The sequence below is a fragment of the Pelophylax lessonae genome (assembly GCF_965119305.1).
Source record: "Pelophylax lessonae genome assembly, chromosome: 9".
NCBI classification, from domain to species: domain Eukaryota; kingdom Metazoa; phylum Chordata; class Amphibia; order Anura; family Ranidae; genus Pelophylax; species Pelophylax lessonae.
The window spans coordinates 245,692,829-245,716,378 of NC_138776.1; the positions used below are offsets into that span (position 1 = coordinate 245,692,829).

The 23,550-nt window shown below is 42.2% G+C and overlaps 1 protein-coding gene across 1 annotated transcript; it reads right to left on the bottom strand.

Annotated features, from left to right (window-relative positions):
* Window positions 1–2,099: 2,099 nt before the first annotated feature.
* Window positions 2,100–14,407, bottom strand: LOC309562732 (oocyte zinc finger protein XlCOF8.4-like). The gene is made up of 7 exons (XM_082267018.1): window positions 14,304–14,407; window positions 7,337–7,518; window positions 6,325–6,516; window positions 6,115–6,238; window positions 5,907–6,004; window positions 4,569–4,677; window positions 2,100–2,942 (listed from the first exon to the last, which is right to left on the bottom strand). The coding sequence occupies exons 2-7, from the start codon at window positions 7,430–7,432 to the stop codon at window positions 2,110–2,112; spliced, it is 1,452 nt and encodes a 483-aa protein (XP_082123144.1). The 5' UTR covers window positions 7,433–7,518; window positions 14,304–14,407; the 3' UTR covers window positions 2,100–2,109.
* Window positions 14,408–23,550: the final 9,143 nt, after the last annotated feature.

The window sequence follows — 23,550 nt, forward strand, 5'->3', positions numbered from 1 at the left end:
ACAGTGGGAACCAACTACTAACCCTGGCATATACTCACGAGAAAGGTCCTTATTGACCCCCTATAATTTAGGGGTCCACCATATCTGGTAAGCAGCCTCACTCACCGGGTGACCCTGTGATTTGGTGGAGGTGTCTTTCTATTGGAAGAAGCACAAATATAGGATTCTTCAGCCTTTCCATCTATATTGGACTGTTTGCAGTGGTTTATACTTATTCCTTTGTTGGGATTATTTTGTCACTTGGTGACGATTTATCTTGCACCATATTGATTTGAATGGCATATTATTTATGTTTATGTACAAAGTACAGGGCCGTCTTTAACACAGGGCAAAAGGGGCAGCTGCCCCGGGCCCAGTCATTGTCGTGGGGCCCAAGGCAGCTTCCCCTTGAGCCTGCACTGCCTGAAAATAGTTGATAAGTGGATTCGGGAGGGCCCAAGAAAATGCTTGCCCAGGGTCCAATCAATAATAAAGATGGCCCTGACTGGAGTCACCTAAATATGATCATTTGAAGGAAAGTAAAGTACACATACAGTACGTTTGTCCATGTAGTGGGTGTGATAGACAGGTGTTCACAAACATTTGGTCAGAAGTTGAAGGGGTTGATATATATTGACCTTATAATAATGCTACAATTTCATGGGCAAACCAGTTAAATGACGGGATATTCATATAGTTACATAGTAGTTGAGGTTGAATAAAGACAATAGTCCATCCAGTTCAACATGTGTAGGTGTGTGTGGCCGTAATCATCTCTCATACCCCTGAATGTTCTGATCCTTGAGTTGTACGTCTAAGAGTCTTTTGAAAGCCACCATACTTCCCACAGAAACCACCTCTTGTGGTAGAGAATTCCACACTCTTGTAGCCCTAACGGTAAAGAACCCCCTGCGTTGCCTGAGTTTAAAACGCTTCTCCTCTAATCGCATTGTATGCCCTCGAGTCCTCATGCAATCCTTTCGATTGAATAGCTTTTTTTCCTATGCTGAGATCACCATGGAGGTATTTATAAATTGCTATCATGTCCCCTCTCAGGGAGAATAAATCAAGCGATTGCAGACACTCTTCATAATTAAGGTCCTCCAATCCCCTAATTAGTTTAGTTGCCCTTCTCTGGACTCTCTCCAGCTCCAACACATCCCTCCTGAGAACTGGCGACCAGAACTGGGCGGAATACTCCAGATGCGGTCGGACCAGAGTTTTATAAAGTGGTAGGATTATAGTCTTATCTCTGGAATACATCCCTTTCTTTATGCATGCTAATATTCTGCCGGCTTTGGCAGCTGCCGCTTGACATTACATGCTATTGCTTAGTGCAGTGATGGCGCACCTTGGCACCCCAGATGTTTTGGAACTACATTTCCCATGATGCTCATGCACTTTGCAGTGTAGTTGAGCATCATGGGAAATGTAGTTCCAAAACATCTGGGGTGCCAAAGTTCGCCATCACTGGCTTAGTCTATCCTCTACCAAGACTACCAGATCTTTCTCAGTATTAGACAAGGTAAAAAATATTACCCTTATGTTACAAATGCAGATAAAATTTATTATGCTTCTTTCCCGGCATTACTCGACCCACTTCCTGTAAGTGCAGAGCCACCTGGACACGTTGTCAATGACGTTGCAGTACAATGATGCAGAGAACAGCAGTGGCTATATAAAGGAATCACGTCAGCTATACGGACGACGGAGGGCCATCCAGTCCTGGAGAAGAAGTGTAGTGAAGGAGGATGGTGATTGTCACATGACCAGCCAGAAGACATCTTAAAAATAGTATGTGTATCAAAAAAAGTAAAAATTCATGCCGGTAGGATTCGTGAAGGGGGGGGGGGGGGTGTGCTGGGTTGATCGGGGGTTGGATTGGGAGACCCCACATTTACACATATGTTTATCGAGCTCCCGCATTCCTGGCATAGGAGCCTTCAGTTACCACCGGTGAGTCAACTGCAACTGCGAAATTAGTATTTTTTCGAATACGAATTTCCAATTTTTAGAACACTGACATAGTCCCATCACCTGCTGAACCAGAATTAGTTCATGATTGCGTTCTCTCCCGCAAAGACGCAAGCGTATAAATTGTTCCGTTAAGACTCACTTACCACCTTTAGTTCATGAGAACGGCTTTTTCGCCGTGTGAATTCGTTCATGTCTAATAAGAGCTGACCTCCAAGCAAAACATCTTCCACATTGGGAACATGAAAAAGGCTTTTCCCCCGTGTGAGACCTCTGATGTCTAATGAGCAATGACTTGAAAGAAAAATATTTCCCACAGACAGAACAGGTATAAGGCCCAACCCCCACATGAGATCTTCGATGCGAGATGAACGGTGCTCTCTGGTCGAAACATTCACCGCATTCAGGGCAGTGAAAAGGCTTCTGAGACATGTGAATCCTTTCATGGATGACCAGATTCGACCGCTCACTGAAATGCTTTCCGCATTCCGAACATGAATAGGGCTTCTGCCCTGTGTGAGTTCTCTCATGCCTAACAAGTGCCGATTTTTGTGCAAAACATTTCCTGCACTCTGGACATGAATAGGGCTTCTCCCCCGTGTGGGTTCTCTGATGTCTAATGAGGAAGGCTTTCCAAGGAAAACATTTCCCACATTCAAAACATGAATACAGTTTCATCTCTGTGTGAGTCCTCTGGTGTGAGATAAGGTCCTCCTTCTGGGTAAAACATTCCCCGCACTCAGAACATGGGAAGGCTTCACCCCCTCCAAGAGCTGTATGATGGGTGCCTGAAGGCAAGTGTTCGAGGAAAAACTCCCTGTGTGTTAACGAATCAGGTGATAAATGTGCGTTATGTAATACGGGATGGAGATTTCGAGGAATGGGCTTTTCTATTGGGTAATCCAGCATAAAGTCATCATTATCTTCTATTTCACCATCTGGAGAGGTCAGTGGATGGTCCTCTATATCATTCCATGTGTAACGTCCATCTGTGTCAAATAAGAAAACACAAGGGAAGAAGGATAGTTAAATGGGAAACAAATCCCCTTTAGTTGGAAAAAAACATTTTCCGATTGGATAAGGAAAGTAGTATAAATAAATAGAATGGAACATCTTATTTTGACAGCTCAATATAATAAGACGTTGGAGGCATGGAATAGGTTTGCCCTCTCGAGAGAAGGTGTAGCTCTTCTTGGTTAATGAGCAGTAGTTGAGTACCCTTTGGGTTGGTTGATGGACTCCCTTGCTGTTTCTGCCATTGGTCATGGGGGGGGGTTGGAAAGGAACTTTTTTTTTTTTTCTTTTTTCCTCTTTTATTTTTATTTGGGTTTGTTTTTCCTCTTATTTTCTTCTATTTTTTTTTATTTAACTTTTAGAATTAGGATAGATGGGGGAGATGGAGATGGTGACATGGAGATGGTGGTGGGAAGAGGAAAATTACTTTTTTGTGTGTGTATTTCCTCTCTTTTATTTTTGTGTTTGTTTTTCCTCTCCTTCCTTCGATTTTTTTTTTTTTAACTTATAGAATTAGGATAGATGGAGATGGTGGGGGGGGGGGGGGGGAGGGGAAAGAAACTTTTTTTTGTGTATGTTTTTTACTCTTCTTTTATTTTTCCTCCCTTTTCTTCTATTTTTTTTAACTTTTAGAATTAGGATAGGTGGGGGAGATGGAGATGGTGAGGGGTAAGATGGAGATAGTGGGGGGGGGGGGGGGAGGGGAAAGGAACTTTTTTTTTTTTTTTTTTCCCTCTCTTGTTTTATTTTTATTTTTTTTTGTGTTTGTTTTTCCTCTCTTTTCTTCTATTTTTTTTTTTTTTTTTTTTTTTTAACTAGGATTTTTTTTTAGAATTAGGATAGATGGGGGGAGATGGCGAACACACAGTGATAGTGGAGGAGGGAGTAATTTGTATTTGAAGTACTATATACATTAGATTTGTTCTTCTTACTGTTTTTGAGACTAACTTTGATGTATAGTATGATGAAGTTTTTTCTTACACTTAATAGTGTTTCGTGTTAAGTTTTGTTGTATAACCCAATTTTAAAACTCTCAATAAAATTTTTTTTTTTTTTTAAATAAAGGGAAACAATTGATTTTGCCTCCATATTGCTCCATTGAAATACTCACACTATGTTAGTGTCCTCCACATCCTTAAAGTAGTAAAAAAACGACAAATACTGTATATCCACTTGAAGACCACGCCTTTTCTGCCACTTTTTGTTTACATATAACAATCCGTTATTTTTTTTTTTATATTTTGCTAGAAAATTACTTAGAACACCCCAAACATTATAAATATTTTTTTTAAAGCAGAGGCCCTAGAGAATAAATTGGTGGATTTTGCAATTTTTTTTATGTCACACGGTATTTGCGCAATGGTTTTTCAAACACAATTTTTGGGGAAAAAGTACACTTTTTTGAATTTTAAAGCAAAAAAAAAAAAAACAAAACACAATACAAAACACATTTTTTTGTAAGATGATGATGTTACGCTGAGTAAATAGATACCAAACATGTCATGCTTTAAAACTGTGCAAGCCCGTGCAATTGCAACAATGTCAATTTAGCCATCCGACTGTAAATAATTTTGACTGTAAAAAACAATGGTATTACTCACCTCTGCCAATCTCTGGCGGACTTTCTTCCTCCTCGCACTGCTCATGTACCCTCACATACATCTCTTTACCATCTAGAGTTTCAACTTTAATCATAATTAGGTCTTCACCCTGGGACAAAAATTATACAGATTCATATCAGTTCACATAAAAGGAATTGACGTCATTTTACGTTTTTTGATGAGCCAATGTGGTCAGCTGATCATAAATTAGATCAGGGAGTGTTAACATTTAGAAAAAAAAAATGTTAAGTATATACATTGTAATAATATACTTGAAGGCAGGTTTTCTTGAAGGAGGTGGACGCAAGGGGAGCCTTGTACTTTTTTGTGCTTTGGGACGTATTCGTCTGATACTAACCGCCTGCCTTGTGAGGCCAATTGGCGACACTGAGGCTTACAACCACAAGTGGTCTGCATATATACCATACCTTCAAAGGATAATTCCCCCCTTTTTTTTTTAATGTCTACAGGTACTGTGGTGGAGGGATCTGGGGATCTAAAAGACCCCAAACCCCTCCTCTGCACTTAAAAGCATTCAAAACGCCAAGTTTGGCTGTTTTGAATGCTGTAAGTTTTTTTAATTCGGCGCCGCCAGTACCCGGAAGTGATGTCATATCATGACATCACTTCCGGGTACTCGGCTCCGAATTAAAAAAAATGGAGACCCATTCAGAGCCGAATGCTGCTTTGATCGTTTCTTCTCTTCGGCGGCCCTGCAGGTAGGATGCCCGGGTCTCCCGGTGGGATGGGAGACCCGGGCGAGCCGCGGAAGGCAGCGGGAGGTTGGGGGGGGGGGGGGAGAGACACATCCCATCCCACTCCTTGGAATGACAGCCGAGCGGCTTCTCAGCCGCATCGGTTGTCGTTACAAGACAGCCGACGGTTGGCTATGGACGCCGGTACCGGGGTGATGCCTCTAGCTGCAGGCATCACTCCGGTACAAGCACTTTCCAAAATATTGGTAAATCCAAAGGCCGATTCCGATATATCGGGGAAAGTTCATATCGGTGTTGCGGATAATCGGTCGATCACTACTGGGTACCCCACAAAACGCGTTGACCTTTACAAATTGATCTCAAGGCCACATACATAGGAACATAGGTTGGCTGATACAGACGTTTGTTTTTTAAAATGTTTTTAATCCATGTATCCCTTACATCTTGAAATAAAATGATATATTTTACACTATAGTACTACCATTTTTTTTGTTTGTTTCTATCACACCACTGGAAGTAAATTCAAAGTCCCATACCTAGTGTATTTTTGCCTCTATTTATTCCCCCATGAGAGCAGCCTAGAAAGATATGAACACTTAGTCCGTTGCACCCTTCCACGTACCTGATGATTCTGTGAGATCTTGTGATGTTCTGGTGTGGAATAATGGGAAATGGCAGGACTGGGACACCTCTCTGGGGTACTTAGGTTACTGGATCCAGCTGTAGGAAACACAGACTGACTAAATACATTTAGGGGAATTTATAGGAATGAGCGGATCCTCAATACTATACTCTTCTCTACTCTACAAGAAATGAAAGTCTCCTCTTACCCGGTGATGTGAGGGGTGGCCGGTTCTCCATCATGACGTCCTTGTAGAGATCCTTATGTCCTTCTATATACTCCCACTCCTCCATGGAGAAATAGACAGTGATATCCTGACACCGTATTGGTACCTGGCACACACAATGATACAGTCACCATCCAGACACATCCCTTGTCTGTTACTGGATAATGTCCCAGAATTCCCGGGACCACTCACCTCCCTTGTCAATAACTCAATGATCTTCTGGGTGACATTTAGAATCTTCTTGTCATTGCTTCTTTCAAGGTTCAGAGAAGGCGGTGGAGGCTCCATGATGGAAGTGTGGTGTCTGTTCCATCCTCCTGACCAACAGGGGCCGCTACTGGGTGTCACATGTTTGACAGAAGTCTTTTTCACTACTGTGTAATCCTGTGTGATAATAAATAAAAAAAGTTAAAACATTACAATTCAATGTTTTTATACAGCAGTGCTCTTCTTATTGATCCTATCCATTTCTGTTTCTTGGGGTGTCTTCTAATTCCACTCACATATTAGATCTTCAGCTCCGACTTTATTATGATGCTTCTACCCCCTCACCTCTCAATCAACTCTGTGTTTTATCAATAGAAATAAGGGTGGTTTCACGTGACCTCCCAGAATCCTCCTCACCTCTCCGGTCAGGTCTGCGTTTTATTAATAGAGATAAGAGTGATGTCATGTGACCTCCCAGAATCCTCCTCACCTCTCTGGTCAGGTCTGTGTTTTATTAATAGAGTTGAGTGATGTCACGTGACCTCCCAGAATCCTCCTCACCTCTCCGGTCAGGTCTGTGTTTTAATAATAGATATAAGAGTGATGTCATATGACCTCCCAGAATCCTCCTCACCTCTCCGGCTAGGTCTGTGTTTTATTAATGGAGATAAGAGTGATGTCATGTGACCTCCCAGAATCCTCCTCACCTCTCTGGTCAGGTCTGTGTTTTATTAATAGAGATAAGAGTGATGTCATGTCACCTCCCAGAATCCTCCTCACCTCCCCGGTCAGGTCTGTTTTATTAATAGAGATAAGAGTGATGTTATGTGACCTCCCAGAATCCTCCTCACCTCTCCGGTCAGGTCTGTGTTTTATTAATAGAGATAAGAGTGATGTCATGTGACCTCCCAGAATCCTCCTCACCTCTCCAGTCAGGTCTGTGTTTTATTAATAGAGATAAGAGTGATGTCATGTGACCTCCCAGAATCCTCCTCACCTCTCCGGTTAGCAGGTAGATGATCTCCAGGGTGAGGTTTAATATTCTCTCAGTCATTATCTTCCTTTCCTTTTCTACTTTTTGTGAATCAGTCATGACTGATGGTTATATACAGAAGATCTTCGCAATGAGGTTTCAGTGGAGATAATCCAGTATTGCAGTAAAATCAATATAGAAAACACCTATAAATAAGCATACAGCAAGAAGATCTTCAAGCAGAGTTTCAGGCAAACAGCCTATTGAACAGTCCAGGTACATGTCCATGCCCACAAGTTATAAGGCTGATTTAATATCCAAGAAGCAGAGCAGAAGACAAGTTACCAAGGAAGGTGATTTAAAGTGTATATAAATACCCATAAATAACTTCTCTTATTTATTACGCCTTTGGTCTGCTAAATATATCATCAAAACCATTGTGTTCGATCTGTTCGATAAATACCTGTTGATCTTGCCAGAAATGATTGCAGTAGAAAGTAATGTAGCAGTCGGGGGTCACGATTAAGTAACACAAAGTTCAGGGGTCAGAAGTAATGTAAGGGGTTATAGTAAGTAACACAGAGTGCAAGGGTCAGGAGTAATGTAAGGGGTAATAGTAAGTAACACAGAGTGCCAGGGTCAGGAGTAATGTAAGGGGTAATAGTAAGTAACACAGAGTGCAAGGGTCAGGAGTAAGCAGTGTAAAATGCAAGTGTCAGGAGTCTAGAGTGATCAGATGAATTGCAATTAAAGCGGAGTTCCACCCTGGGAAAGCTTTTTTTAATAAAAATACCCCCGGGACAGTCAGGGCTAGTGCATTCCACAATAGATAGCCTCTGATCTGTCCCGGGTTGCACTTACCTTTTAGAAGAAATACTTACCTTGAAAATGTATTGTCCAGCACTGCCATCTCATGTGTGGGCAGCTTGAAGCCAGTGCGTCCTCTTCTGTGTCCTCTTCCGTCTTCTTCGGTCCCACGATGCACTGCACCAGCCCCGCCGTCACTTCCGGTGCCGCAGCGTCATCCCTGCACAGCTTCTGGGCATGCCCAGAAGCTGTTTAGCAAGGTATGACGGCGCCTGAACCGGAACTGACGTCGGGGGCCGGTGCAGGCGCAATGATTCCTGGGAGCGATGACGTTCAGCTTCCAGGAATCATTGCAAGCCAGGAAGTGACGAATCGCCGTGGCCGCCGAGGGGAGGAAGAGGAAGTAAGGTAAGTATATTTTCTTCTAAAAAAGGTAAGTAAAAAAAAAAAATGCGATTATCCATTTGTTTTTCAGGTGACCCGGAGCAAGAAGATGGAGGTAAGTATAATTTTAGGGTGGAACTCCGCTTTAATTCCAAAGTCCCTATTTGCCATGAAAATTAACTTAATCCCAAAAAAAAACATTTGCATTGCATTTGTGAAGAAGACTTCAGGGTGCCCAAGAAAGTCCAGCAAGTGCCACGACCGTCTCCTACAGTCAATTTGGCTACGGGATCGGGGCACCACCAGCGCAGAGCTTGCTCAGGAATGGCAGCAGGCAGGTGTAAGTACATCTGCACGCACAGTGAGGAGAAGACTTCTGGAGGATGGCCTGGTGTCAAAAAGAGAAGCAAAGAAGCCACTTCTCTCCAGGAAAAACGTCAGGGACTGATATTCTGCAAAAGGTACAGGGATTGGACTGCTGAGGACTGGGGTAAAGTCATTTTCTCTGATGAATCCCCATTCTGATTGTTTAGGGCACCCAGGAGAAGAAAAGGCGAGTGCTACCGGTCCTGTGTCATGCCAACAGTAAAGCATCCTGAGACCATTCATGCGTGGGGTTGCTTCTCAGCCAAGGGAGTGGGCTCACTCACAATTTTGCCTAAGAACACAGCCATGAATAAAGAATGGTACAAAAACATCCTCCAAGAACAGCTTCTCCCAAGAACAGTTTGAGGAACAATGCCTTTTTCAGCATGATGGAGCGTCTTGCCATAAAGCAAAAGTGATAACTAAGTGGCTTGGGGAGCAAATCATCGAAATTCTGTGTCTATGGTCAGGAAACTCCCCAGACCCTAATCCCATTAAGACCTTGTGGTCAACCCTCAAGAGGCGGGTGAACCAAAAAAAAACTGCCCCCTGACCCTTGCGTTCCAGCTGTCGGAACCACAGCCGCCACACCCCCGCCTACCGTAAATAACGCTCTCGCCGTTCGGGACCCAGGACCGACATGCGGGGATGCCGAATTGAACAGCTCCCCGCCAAATTCAAACCTGCAGACCCTGGGCACCCAGGCAGGACTCCTGACGCTGCCTTTACTCCCCTAACCCGGAAGAGTCAGGAACTCCGGATCACCCCTCCCCTTCTCGGAGAGGTGTTGGGATGGTCTCCTAAGAAGCCTACCTCCCTCCACCTGAAGAAAACGCAGCTCCCCCCAACTGGTTCCTAGCAGCGCTTCCACCATGTCAGAGGAAACACAACAACTGAAGGCATGGTGGAAGAGGAGGGACTTTAAAGGTTGCAGTGTTTCCTGTGAAGTTGGGTGGACCTACGCTATCTCCAGGCGCTGTCCTGAAAGGCGACTAGAGAAAAAAAACACAAATTCTGACAAAGTCCAAGCACTGATTATGGAAGAATGGGCTGCCTTCAGTCAGGATGTGGCCCAGACGTTGATTGACAGCATGCCAGGGGGAATTGCAGAGGTCTTGAGAAAGAAAGGTCAACACTGCAAATATCGACTCTTTGCATAAACTTCATGTAATTGTCAATAAAAGCCTTTGACATATGAAATGCTTGTAATTATACTTCAGTATACCATAGTAACATCTAACAAAACGATCTAAAAACGCTGAAGCAGCAGACTTTGTGAAAATTAAAATTTGTGTCATTCTCAAAACTGGCTCATCTTTTTTCGACCTATAAAAGGCCTCAAAAAGCTGTGATTTGTTGTGAAGGCAATATCAGGACATTGTTCTGCCGCTGTCTGCGATTACGTACAACGAGGTCCTCTTGCCAATTTCAAAACTTTAGCCTGGTCTACGTAGGCAACCAATTCAAGCTGTACAGGGATATAAGGACCATAGGGCGCTTCTGTGCAAGCGATCAGTCTTTGAAACACATGATATTGGTCTCCTGTGTAGGTGAGTGGTTTCTTGGCCTTCCCTAGGGCCACTCTTCCAGAGAGCAGAAACATGCTCCAATAGGTAAACATAAAAGGAAAAAGGAAGGCGCCTCTAAGTGCAGTGTTAAAACCATTTTAATGACACAAAAATAGAAAAACACTTACACGATCATTTGTGAAGAGCAGGCATGTAAAGACATCACGGGGGTTCGTTCCATGGACTCCCTAATGGCTTCCTTTCCCTGAAGCCATCCAGCAGTGTAGGGGGATGAAGAGCATGGAGCATGCTTCTGCACTCTGGAAGAGTGGCCCTAGGGAAGGCCAAGAAACTACCCACCTACAAAGGAGCTCTTTGCTCTCTGTAAGAGTGGCCCTAGGGAAGGCCAAGAAACCACTCACCAACACAGGAGCTCTCTGGAAGAGTGGCCCTAGAGAAGGCCAAGAAACCACTCACCTACACAGGAGCTCTCTGGAAGAGTGGCCCTAGGGAAGGCCAAGAAACCACTCACCTACACAGGAGCTCTCTGGAAGAGTGGCCCTAGGGAAAGCCAAGAAACCACTCACCTACACAGGAGCTCTCTGCTCTCTGGAAGAGTGGCCCTAGAGAAGGCCAAGAAACCACTCACCTACACAGGAGCTCTCTGCTCTCTGGAAGAGTGGCCCTAGGGAAGGCCAAGAAACCACTCACCTACACAGGAGCTCTCTGCTCTCTAGAAGAGTGGCCCTAGGGAAGGCCAAGAAACCACTCACCTACACAGGAGCTCTCTGCTCTCTAGAAGAGTGGCCCTAGGGAAGGCCAAGAAACCACCCACCTACACAGGAGCTCTTTGCTCTCTGGAAGAGTGGCCCTAGGGAAGGCCAAGAAACCACTCACCTACACAGGAGCTCTCTGGAAGAGTGGCCCTAGGGAAGGCCAAGAAACCACTCACCTACACAGGAGCTCTCTGGAAGAGTGGCCCTAGAGAAGGCCAAGAAACCACTCACCTACACAGGAGCTCTCTGGAAGAGTGGCCTTATGAGAAGGCCAAGAAACCACTCACCTACACAGGAGTTCTCTGGAAGAGTGGCCCTAAAGGCCAAGAAACCACTCACCTACACAGGAGCTCTCTGGAAGAGTGGCCCTAGAGAAGGCCAAGAAACCACTCACCTACACAGGAGCTCTCTGCTCTCTGGAAGAGTGGCCCTAGGGAAGGCCAAGAAACCACTCACCTACACATGAGCTCTCTGCTCTCTGCAAGAGTGGCCCTAGAGAAGGCCAAGAAACCACTCACCTACACATGAGCTCTCTGCTCTCTAGAAGAGTGGCCCTAGGGAAGGCCAAGAAACCACTCACCTACACAGGAGCTCTCTGCTCTCTGGAAGAGTGGCCCTAGGGAAGGCCAAGAAACCACTCACCTACACAGGAGCTCTCTGCTCTCTAGAAGAGTGGCCCTAGGGAAGGCCAAGAAACCACTCACCTACACAGGAGCTCTCTGGAAGAGTGGCCGTAAAGAAGGCCAAGAAACCACTCACCTACACAGGAGCTCTCTGGAAGAGTGGCCCTAGAGAAGGCCAAGAAACCACTCACCTACACAGGAGCTCTCTGCTCTCTGGAAGAGTGGCCCTAGGGAAGGCCAAGAAACCACTCACCTACACATGAGCTCTCTGCTCTCTGCAAGACTGGCCCTAGAGAAGGCCAATAAACCACTCACCTACACATGAGCTCTCTGCTGTCTGGAAGAGTGGCCCTAGAGAAGGCCAAGAAACCACTTACCTACACATAAGCTCTCTGGAAGAGTGGCCCTAGGGAAGGCCAAGAAACCACTCATCTAAACAGGAGCTCTCTGCAAGAGTGGCCCTAGGGAAGGCCAAGAAACCATTCACCTACACAGGAGCTCTCTGGAAGAGTGGCCCTAGGGAAGGCTAAGAAACCACTCACCTACACAGGAGGCCAATATCATAGTTACATAGTAGTTGAGGTTGAATAAAGACAATAGTCCATCCAGTTCAACCTGTGCAGGTGTGTGTGGACGTATTCATTTCCCATAACCCTGAAAATTTTGATCTTGGAGATGAACGTCCAAGAGTCTTTTAAAAGTAGCCATACTTCCCGCAGTTACTACAATCTTATTGTCCTTGTAAAAAAAAAAAAAAACCCTTGTGTAGCCTGAGGTTAAATTGCTTCTCCTCTAGTCACATTATATGGCCTTGTGTCCTCTTACATTCCTTGCGACTGAATCGTTTTTTTCTATGCTGAGATCACCATTGAGGTATTTGTAAATCGCTATCATGTCCCCTCTCAGGCGTCTCTTCTCTAGGGAGAATAAATCGAGCGCTTGTAAACGCTCTTCATAATTTAGGTCTTCCAACCCCCTAATTAGCTTAGTTGCCCCTCTTTGGACTCTTTCCAGTTCCAGCACATCCTTTCGGAGGATTGGCGACAAGGTGGGTGGTAATAAACAGCGCATACTCAGACTGGTCTTGGGTGGTAAATGGGGTCCCCCAAGGCTCAGTCCTGGGAGCAACCTTGTTCAATTTATTCATAACAGCATTGAGGATGGGATCAGTAGTTCGTTATCAGTTTTTGCAGAGGACACAAAATTGGCCAGGGCAATAACTGCACAGCATTAAGCAGATATCCTACAGAATGACCTGGACAAAATAACGGAGTGGGCAACGACATGGCAAATGAGGTTTAATGTGGAGAAGTGTAAGGTTTTGCACTTGGGGGCTAAAAAAACAAAAACACAATACACTTTAGGGGGGGAACCTTTGGGGGAGTCAAGAATAAGAAAGATCTGGGAGTCTTGGTTGATGATAGATTAGGCAATAGCATGCAATGTCAAGCGGCAGCTGCCAAGGCTAGCAGAATATTAGCATGCATAAAGAAAGGGATGTATTCCAGAGATAAGACTATAATCCTTCCACTTTATAAAACTCTGGTCCGACCGCATCTGGAGTATTCTGTCCAGTTCTGGTTGCCAGTCCTCAGGAGGGATGTGTTGGAGCTGGAGAGAGTCCAGAGAAGGGCAAATAAACTGATTAGGGGATTGGAGGACCTTGACTATGAAGAGCGTCTGCAATCGCTTAATTTAATCTCCCTGGAAAGGAGACACCTGAGAGGGGACATGATAGCAATTTAAGAATACCTCAACGGTGATCTCAGCATATAAAAAAAGCTATTCAGTCGCAAGGATTGCATGAGGACTCGAGGGCATACAATGCGATAAGAGGAGAAGCGTTTTGACCTCAGGCAACGTGGGGGGTTCTTTACTGTTAGGGCTACAGGATTGTGGAATTCTCTACCACAAGAGGTGGTTTCTGCGGGAAGTATGGTGGCTTTCTTAGACTCTTAGACGTACATCTCAAGGATCAGAACATTCAGAGGTATGAGAGATGATTACAGCCACACACACCTACACAGGTTGAACTGGATGGACTATGGTCCTTATATCCCTGTACATCTTGAATTTGTTGCTTACGTAGACCAGGCTAAAGTTTGGAAATAGCTAAGAAGAATTCGTTGTACGTAAATCGCAGATAGCGGCAGAACAATGTCCTGATATCGCCGTCACAGCAAATTGCAGCTTTTTGAGGCCTTCCATAGGTCGGAAAACGATAAGCCGGTAATGGGACATTCCTTGAACAATAAATCTGCATAGAGGAAGGATTACGTCTCATCGGTCATGGCGACGTCTAAACGCCATCAGAACTATTGGGAAATTATTCTTTGTAGGAATGGTTATAGCCCAGCCTGATTCTACTACATACACAATAACAGGTATTAGTAGCAAACAGAAAGTTATTTTTTTGAAGTGACTTTTGCATTTTTGTTTCTTCATTAGCACAGAAGCCCATGGACCTCTAGCAGTCCTGGTGCAATCCTCTGGCCTGTAAACAATGATATATGATTGCCATTCATACCTGTTTCAGCAGCTTTGCCACAGTCCAGACACCCACAACAGGGCACTCCAGCAGTTCAACTCTTTCTCTGTTTTTAAAATTTCCTGCTGGACCACAACAAAATGGCTGCTGTCTTATGGTTTTCTTGCCGCCTGCGCTACAAGAAAATGGCCGCGTTGGTCCCGCTCTATCTACGGGGCTTGAAGGAGCCAATCAAAGCGGCGAGCGCAGCATGTGAAATGAGCGGACACGCCAGCAGAGGGCGCAGGTCGGCGGTTTTCTCCCCCGTGTTCTCTGCGGCTGGATCTGTCGAGCTTGGAAAGGATTAGGGGCGGGGCTTGAAGTCAGAGGCTTTGGGACAATCTGCTCATGAATATTAATGAGTAAGGAGTATTTAGAAGGAATGCATGGGGGGAGGGGGGTTTACCATCTTCCTCGTCTTATTTATCAAAGTAAAAAAAACTGCAAATCAGGACAAACAATGATTTCATAGATACTGGCAGCTAAAATTATATGCAAATCATGACCTTCCAACAAAAGTCAATAGGAGCCACGCCCCCTTTTTGTCTCTTAACCACTTCTGGACCAGAAAGGATTTTCCCTCTTAAGGCCATTTTTTTGCGATTCGGCACTGCGTTATTTTAACGGACAATTGCGTGGTCGTGCGACGCTGTACCCAAATAAAATGTATGTCCTTTCTTTCCCCACAAATAGAGATTTCTTTTGGTGGTATTTGATCACCTGTGCGATTTTTATTTTTTGCGCTATAAACAAAAAAAAAAGAGCGACAATTCTAAAAAAAAAAAAAATATATATATATATATATTTCACATTCTGCTATATAACATTCCCAAAAAAAATAATTAAAAATATTTTTTTTTCCTCATTTTAAGCCAATTTGTATTCTGCTACATATTATTGGTAAAAAAAATATATATATATATATATATATAGTTTTCACATTCTGCTATATAACATTCCCCAAAAAAAAAAAAAATAATAATAATTTTTTTTCCTCATTTTAAGCCAATTTGTGTTCTGCTACATATTTTTGGTAAAGAAAAAAAAAAACAATATTTTTCACATTCTGCTATATAACATTACCAAAAAAAAAAAATTTTAAAAAATCCCAGATTTTCCTCATTTTAAGCAAATTTGTATTCTGCTACATATTTTTGGTAAAAAACAAAAAACAAAAAAAAAAACAATATTTTTCACATTCTGCTATATAACATTCCCAAAAAAAAATTAAAAACCACATTTTTTTACTCATTTTAAGCCAATTTGTGTTCTGCTACATATTTTTGATAAAGAGAAAAAAAAAAAAAACAATGTTTTTCACATTCTGCTATATAACATCCCCCCCCCCAAAAATAATTAAAAATCTAAACTTTTCCTAATTTTAAGCAAATTTGTATTGTGCTACATATTTTTGGTAAAAAAAAAAAAATATTTTTTACATTCTGCTATATATCATTCAAAAAAAAAATTAAAAATAATTTTTTCCTCATTTTAAGCCAATTTGTATTCTGCTACATATTTTTGGTAAAAAAAAAAACAAAAAAAAAAAACAATATTTTTCACATTCCGCTATATAACATTCCAATAAAAAAAAACAATTAAAAATCTAATTTTTTTCCTAATTTTAAGCCAATTGTATTCTGCTACATATTTTTGGTAAAAAAAAAAAATATTTTTCACATTCTGCTATATATCATTAAAAAAAATAATTAAAAAACATTTTTTCCTTATTTTAAGCCAATTTGTATTCTGCTACATATTTTTGGTAAAAAAGAAAAAAAAAACAATATTTTTTCACATTCCCAAAAAAAAAAAAAAACAATTAAAATAAATCAAATTTTTTTTCTCATTTTAAGCAAATTTGTATTCTGCTACATATTTTTGGTAAAAAAAAAAAAAAAAAATATATATATATATATATATATATATATATATATATATATATATATATATAGTTTTCACATTCTGCTATATAACATTCCCAAAAAAAAAAATAAAAAAAAAATTTTTTCCTCATTTTAAGCCAATTTGTGTTCTGCTACATATTTTTGGTAAAGAAGAAAAAAAAAAACAATATTTTTTCACATTCTGCTATATAACATTACCAAAAAAAGCAATTTAAAAAATCCCAAATTTTCCTCATTTTAAGCAAATTTGTATTCTGCTACATATTTTTGGTAAAAAACAAAAAACAAAAAAAAAAACAATATTTTTCACATTCTGCTATATAACATTCCCAAAAAAAAAAAAATTAAAAACCACATTTTTTTACTCATTTTAAGCCAATTTGTGTTCTGCTACATATTTTTGATAAAGAGAAAAAAAAAAAAAACAATGTTTTTCACATTCTGCTATATAACATTCCCCCCCAAAAAATAAATAAAAATCTAAATTTTTCCTAATTTTAAGCAAATTTGTATTGTGCTACATATTTTTGGTAAAAAAAAAAATATTTTTTACATTCTGCTATATATCATTCAAAAAAAAAATTAAAAATAATTTTTTCCTAATTTTAAGCCAATTTGTATTCTGCTACATATTTTTGGTAAAAAAAAAAAAAAAACAATATTTTTCACATTCCGCTATATAACATTCCAATAAAAAAAAAACAATTAAAAATCTATTTTTTTCCTAATTTTAAGCCAATTGTATTCTGCTACATATTTTTGGTAAAAAAAAAAAATATTTTTCACATTCTGCTATATATCATTAAAAAAAAAAATAATTAAAAATAATTTTTTTCCTTATTTTAAGCCAATTTGTATTCTGCTACATATTTTTGGTAAAAAAAAATATATATATATTTTTCACATTCTGCTATATAACATTCCCAAAAAAAAATAATTAAAAATCTTCCTCATTTTAAGCAAATTTGTATTCTGCTACATATTTTTGGTAAAAAAAAAAAAAAAAAAAAAAACAATATTTTTCACATTCCGCTATATAACATTCCAAAAAAAAATTTAAAAATCTATTTTTTTTCTCATTTTAAGCCAAATTGTATTCTGCTATATATTTTTGGTAAAAAAAAAAAAAAAAACAACGCAAAGGGCATATTTTGATTGGTATGCGCAAAAGTTATCACGTCTACAAACTAGGGGAAAGATTTTTATTTCTTTTTTTTTACTAGTAATGACGGCGATCTGCGATTTTTTAACGGGACTGCGACATTGTGGCGGACAGATTGGACCCCTAACTGACATTTTTTACACTTTTGGGGGGGACCAGTGACATTACTACAGTAATCAGTGCTAAAAATATGCACTGTTACTGTAATAATGACACTGGCAGGGAAGGGGTTAACACCAGGGGTGATCAAAGGGTTAAATGTGTGCCTAGGTGGTGTTTACTAACTGTGTGGGGGTGGGCTTATGGAATCAACAGAGAGACCTGTGATCCTAAATAGGAGGAACACCGGCGCTCTCATAGCTGCCAACTGTCCCGTTTTTGCCGGGACAGTCACGGCAAATAGGACCCTGTCCCGGGTAATATACTCTGCCGGGACTAGTCCCAGGCAAATCAGTGTTGCCAACTGCCCATTAATTGGGCTGGCTGCTTGTAAATGCCGTTACGAGCAAGCGGTGCCCGTAAAAAAAAAAAAAAAGGTGGGGGGCCGACATCGTAACTGCGCATGCGCAACTTTAGGCAGAAGTGGTGCAGCTGAATGGGAGAATTATTCCAACTCTGCTACTTTGACCTTAAGTTTGAAATTCCCTTTTCAATTTCCTTTAATTCTCTCTTTGTTGAGTAGACCCTATAATCTGATGATTAGTAGGTGGAGATTAATTATGGGGAGTGGGCGGATCTTCAGGGAAGTGGGTGTGGTCAGTAATTGATAGCTGTGCTGCAAAGTGTCCCTGGAAATTTTTTTCAAATGTTGGCAATCATGCGCTCTGTGTTAATACCGGAGAGAGAAGGTCGTTCTCTCTTCACGGGGAGCGATCGCAGGTGCCCAGCGGCAATTGCGACCACTGGCCCCGTGGATCGGCTTCCCCGCTGGCGAGCAGGCGCGTGCTTACAGGAGCTCTACCGCGAACCGCCGTACAGGTACAGTGATTTGCGGGAACCTGCTGACCGGCGGTTATTCGGCAAGTGGTTAAAGTAGAACAAAAAACAATTTTGTCTTCATTTTGCAAAGTGTAGGAGAGAGTTATCATCCCTATCAATCCCTATATCCCTATTATTTTACCATCTGTGTCTCCTTGGGGAGATTTCCCTTCACTTCCTGTCCCATAGTCAAAACAGGAAGTGAGAGGAATTCCCTCCAAAATGTAAAAAAAAAAAAACCCTGGTTGTCACCAGGATCACCAGTACTAGTGCCCCCATTGCAAGATTTCCCCTCTGTTCCTGTTGGGGATGACAACCCAAAATTTTGAACAGGGGGAACCTCCCTAATAGAACCACAGACTGGGAATCGAATCCCCTCAAAAGCAAAAAAAAAAAAAAAAGTTTGGTCTTTAGTTATACTTTAAGCTTCTCTATTGGCCAGCAGGGCTGCCTAATATTATGGAGGTGGCAGTTGGTGTTTGACTCCTCCCCTATTTTGGCTGTACTTATCTTTTCCAAATTCTAAAAGCCTGTCATATGGTGCATAGGGCCTCTTCACATCTCGTCTGGCAGTGGGCAGTCCTCAGCTACACCATACCAATATATGTCAGTGCAAAGCGTGGTGGTGACGCTTCATTGGGAGGATGGATCCTTGTCCCCCTGCATTCATCGTATGTCTTCTGGGTTCAAAGGGGGGCACCCATGGGATGCGGGAGGTGCACCATAACATCCTCAAAATGTCATATAGCTCCATCAGCAGCCACCATCAGGCTCCCCTGCTGCCTTAGTGAAAATAATGGGCCAGGAACACAGTCCACTGGGCTACCTGTAATTGTCCTGCCTGGCTCTAAGGGGTGGAATGATCTATTATCCGACTGAAAAATTATACTTCCAGCACTAGAGAGGGGCAGTGTCGCTAGAGCAGCTGCTCAGATAAATTAAACTACTGAACACTAATAGGGGCTTATTGCTGACCCTGACACTTGCTGAGGATTATTGCTGGGGAATAACATTGCTGATCCTGACACTTGCTGGGGTTTATTGCTGGGAATTATCATTGCTGATCCTGACACTTGCTGTAGATTATTGCTGGGGGTTATCATTGCTGATCCTGACACTTGCTGTAGATTATTGCTAGGGGTTATCATTGCTCATCCTGACATTTGCTGAGGGTTATTGCTGATCCTAACACTTGCTGAGGGTTATTGCTGGGGATTGTCATTGCTGATCCTGACACTTGCTGAGGGTTATTTTTGGGGATTATCATTGCTGATCCTGACACATGCTGAGGGTTATTGCTGGGGATTATCATTGCTGATCCTGAGACTTGCTTAGGGTTATTGCTTGGTGTTATCATTGTTGATCCTGACACTTGCTGGGGTTTATTGCTGAGAATTATCATTGCTGATCCTGACACTTGCTGGGGTTCATTGCTGAGGATTATTATTGCTGATCCTGACACTTGCTTAGGGTTATTTCTTGGTGTTATCATTGCTGATCGTGACACTTGCTAGGGTTTATTGCTGGGGATTATTATTGCTGATTCTGACACTTGCTGGGGGGTTTTGCTGAGGATTATCATTGCTGATCCTGACATTTGCTGGGGTTTATTGCTGGGGATTATCGTTGCTTATCCTGAGACTTGCTGAGGGTTATTGCTGGGGATTATCATTGCTGATCCTGACACTTGCTGAGGGTTATTGCTGGGGATTATCATTGCTGAGGGTTATTGCTGGGGATTATCATTGCTGATCCTGACACTTGCTGAGGGTTATTGCTGGGGATTATCATTGCTGATCCTGGCACTTGCTGAGGGTTATTGCTGGGGATTGTCATTGCTGGCCCTGACACTTGCTGAGGGTTATTGCTGGTCATTATCATTGCTGATCCTGACATTTGTTGGGGTTTATTGCTGGGAATTATCATTGCTAATCCTTACACTTGCTGATGGTTTTTGCTGGGGATTATCATTGCTGATCCTGACACTTGCTAGGGTTTATTGCTGGGGATTATTATTGCTGATTCTGACACTTGCTGGGGGGTTTTGCTGAGGATTATCATTGCTGATCCTGACATTTGCTGGGGTTTATTGCTGGGGATTATCGTTGCTTATCCTGAGACTTGCTGAGGGTTATTGCTGGGGATTATCATTGCTGATCCTGACACTTGCTGGGGGTTTTTGCTGAGGATTATCATTGCTGATCCTGACATTTGCTGGGGTTTATTGCTGGGGATTATCATTGCTGATCCTGACACTTGCTGAGGGTTATTGCTGGGGATTATCATTGCTGATCCTGACACTTGCTGGGGATTATCATTGCTGATCCTGACACTTGCTGAGGGTTAATGCTGGGGATTATCATTATTGATCCTGACACTTGCTGGTGATTATTGCTGGGGATTATCATTGCTGATCCTGACCCTTGCTGGGGATTATTGCTGGGAAATATCATTGCTGATCCTGACACTTGCTGAGGGTTATTGCTGGTGGTTATCACTGCTGATCCTGACACTTGCTGAGGTTTATTGCTGGGGATTATCATTACTGATCCTGACACTTGCTGGGCCTTATTACTGGGGATGATCATTGCTGATCCTGACACTTGCTGAGGGTTATTGCTGGAGATTATAATTGCTGATCTTGACAGTTGCTGGGGCTTTTTGCTGGCCCTGAGAATTGCTGGGGCCTTTTTGCTGGCCCTGACAGTTTGAGGCTTATTTATGGCCCTGACAATTCTAAGGGTGTGGCCCCATAGATTTCATGGGTTCATTCTGGGACGTGTAGTTCTTTACTAGTTGGGGGGCGGGCTGTCACATCCTTAGCTCTGAGGGGTTCATGCTGGGACCTGTAGTTCTTCACTTTTGGGGGGGGGGGGTCACAGCCCCCAAAAGTGAAGGACTACAAGTCCCAGCATAAACCCCTGAGATCTGAGGATGTGTCCTCTTCCCATCCCTCCGAGGGTGTCATCTATCCTCTGCTGCCAGCTCATCTGCCATCCTCTCTGCAGTCAATGCCTCATGACACACATGGCGTTCCATCCATCCCCGGCACTCGGTCTCACCTGGGAGTTGCTGTCAAATCCTGGCAGTTCCCTTCCCTCGAAAAAGATTTAGGAGGAGGTGGGTGGAGCTAAAGCACAAGGCACAGAGGAGGAGGAAGTTAAATCTGCCTCTGTTCTGAATGCTGGGGTGTCACTCTGTGGTGACGTGATATCACTGGTTGCTAGACAGTAGGTCCTAGCAACCAGTTTGGGCAGTGTAGAGCCAGCGGTGGAACAAAGTCTCGACCGGCCAGGGCAAGTACTATTAGCAGCCTTTTTAGGGGGCATCAGATTGGCCTGGGGGAGGGGGTGTCAGTTTTATTCCAGGATGAAGGTACCCGGACTCGGTGGGACAGACCTGCAAAATGTGGGACTGTCCCCGGCAATCCGGGACACATAGTCATCCTATGCTGGGGGTTATTGCTGGTGATTATGATTGATGGCTCTGGCACTTGCTGGGAATTATGATTACTGGCTCTGGCATTTAGTGTGCTCATTGCTGGCCCTGTCATTTACTGGAGGTTCTTTGCAGATAATTGTCATTGCTAGCTCCGACACTTTTTGGAAGTTATGATTGCTGGGCCGCTGGCGCTCACCTCATACTTGCTGGGGGTTCGCTGGCCCTGACATTTACTAAGGGTCATTGTTGTCCCTGACATTTATGAGGGGGTTATCACTGCTGGATTTGACACTTTCTGGGGTTATCATCACTAGCCCTGACACTTGCTAGGGGTTATTAATGCTGGCTTTGACATTTGCCAGGGATTGTCTTTCTTGGTCTTGCTCCTGACCCTTGCTGTGGGTTATAATTGTTAGCCCTGACATTTGCTGGGGGTCATCTTTTCTGGACCTGACATTTTCTAGCCACTTTGCGACCGCTCTATAGCATTTTTACAGCTACAGGGCTGCAGCTGTGCGCAGGATCACGTGTAAATATATGATCCCGTACTACCAGTAGCAAGCGTGAATGTGCGCCACCGGTGGCTCGCTTCCACTGTGATTATGCACAGCAGGAGCCGATCAGTGGGTACCGCGGACTCGATGTCTGCCGGCACCTGCTGATCACACGGTACACAGGCAGAACAGCAGTCTGACTATGTAAACAAGGCACTTACCTTTCTGTCAGGAGGGAGGACATGGATCCTGTGTTCATGCAAAGCAAGGACACATTTAACCCTTTAATCGCCCCTGATGTTAACCCCTTCCCAGCCAGTGTCATTAGTACAGTCACAGTGCATATTTTTAGCACTGATCACTGTATTAGCATCACTTGTCCTCAAAAAGGTGTCCAAAAGTGTCAGTTAGCGAACAATTGTCCGCCACAATATTGCAGTTGCGCTAAGAGTTGCTGATCGGGGCCATTGCCAGTAAAATAGTAAAAAAATAAAAACATCCCATAGTTTGTAGATGCTATAACTTTTGCGCAAACCAATCAATATCCGCTTATTGTGTTTTTTCTTTTTTTTACCAAAAATTACGAAGCAGAATACATATTGACCTAAATTTATGAGGAAATTTGTTTTTTTTTTATATTTTTTTATTGGCTATGTTTTATAGCAGAAAGTAAAAATTATATATTTCTTTTTTCAAAATTGTCTGGTTTTTTTTGTTTATAGCGCAGCCGCAGAGGTTTACTTTATTTCCTAAATTACTTGCTGGGAGTTGTCATTGTTGGTCCTGATTTTTTAATCTTTTGCAGCTCAAAATGATTCTCTCTAGCTCAAAATGTATTTAGTAAGTTTTGATTTTTTTTTACAATATTTTTTTCATTTCTTGATCCATTTCTGGGTCTTTTTTTCATTTTTTGCCCTTTCAGGTTTTTGAATCATTTATTCATTTAGATTTTTTTTTCTACTTTTAGCACCATTTTACATTCTCATTTTTTTAGTTTTTATTTAGACATCAATAAAGCTTATGTTTTAATGGAAATTGGTTTCCGTTCAGCCTTCATTTTTGTATTCTTAGCTGGTTGTGGATTTTTATTTTTATATAAATATATTTTTGTTTGAACAAAATATTACATGTCATACTGCAATACATTTTTCACAATGACCATTTTTTAAATACTGGCATGACATTTGTACAGTAGATGAACAGAAAAGCAGTGCCTCACATCATGTAAAGTGGTTTCAGCCTTTCCACTTGAGCTTCAATTGTCT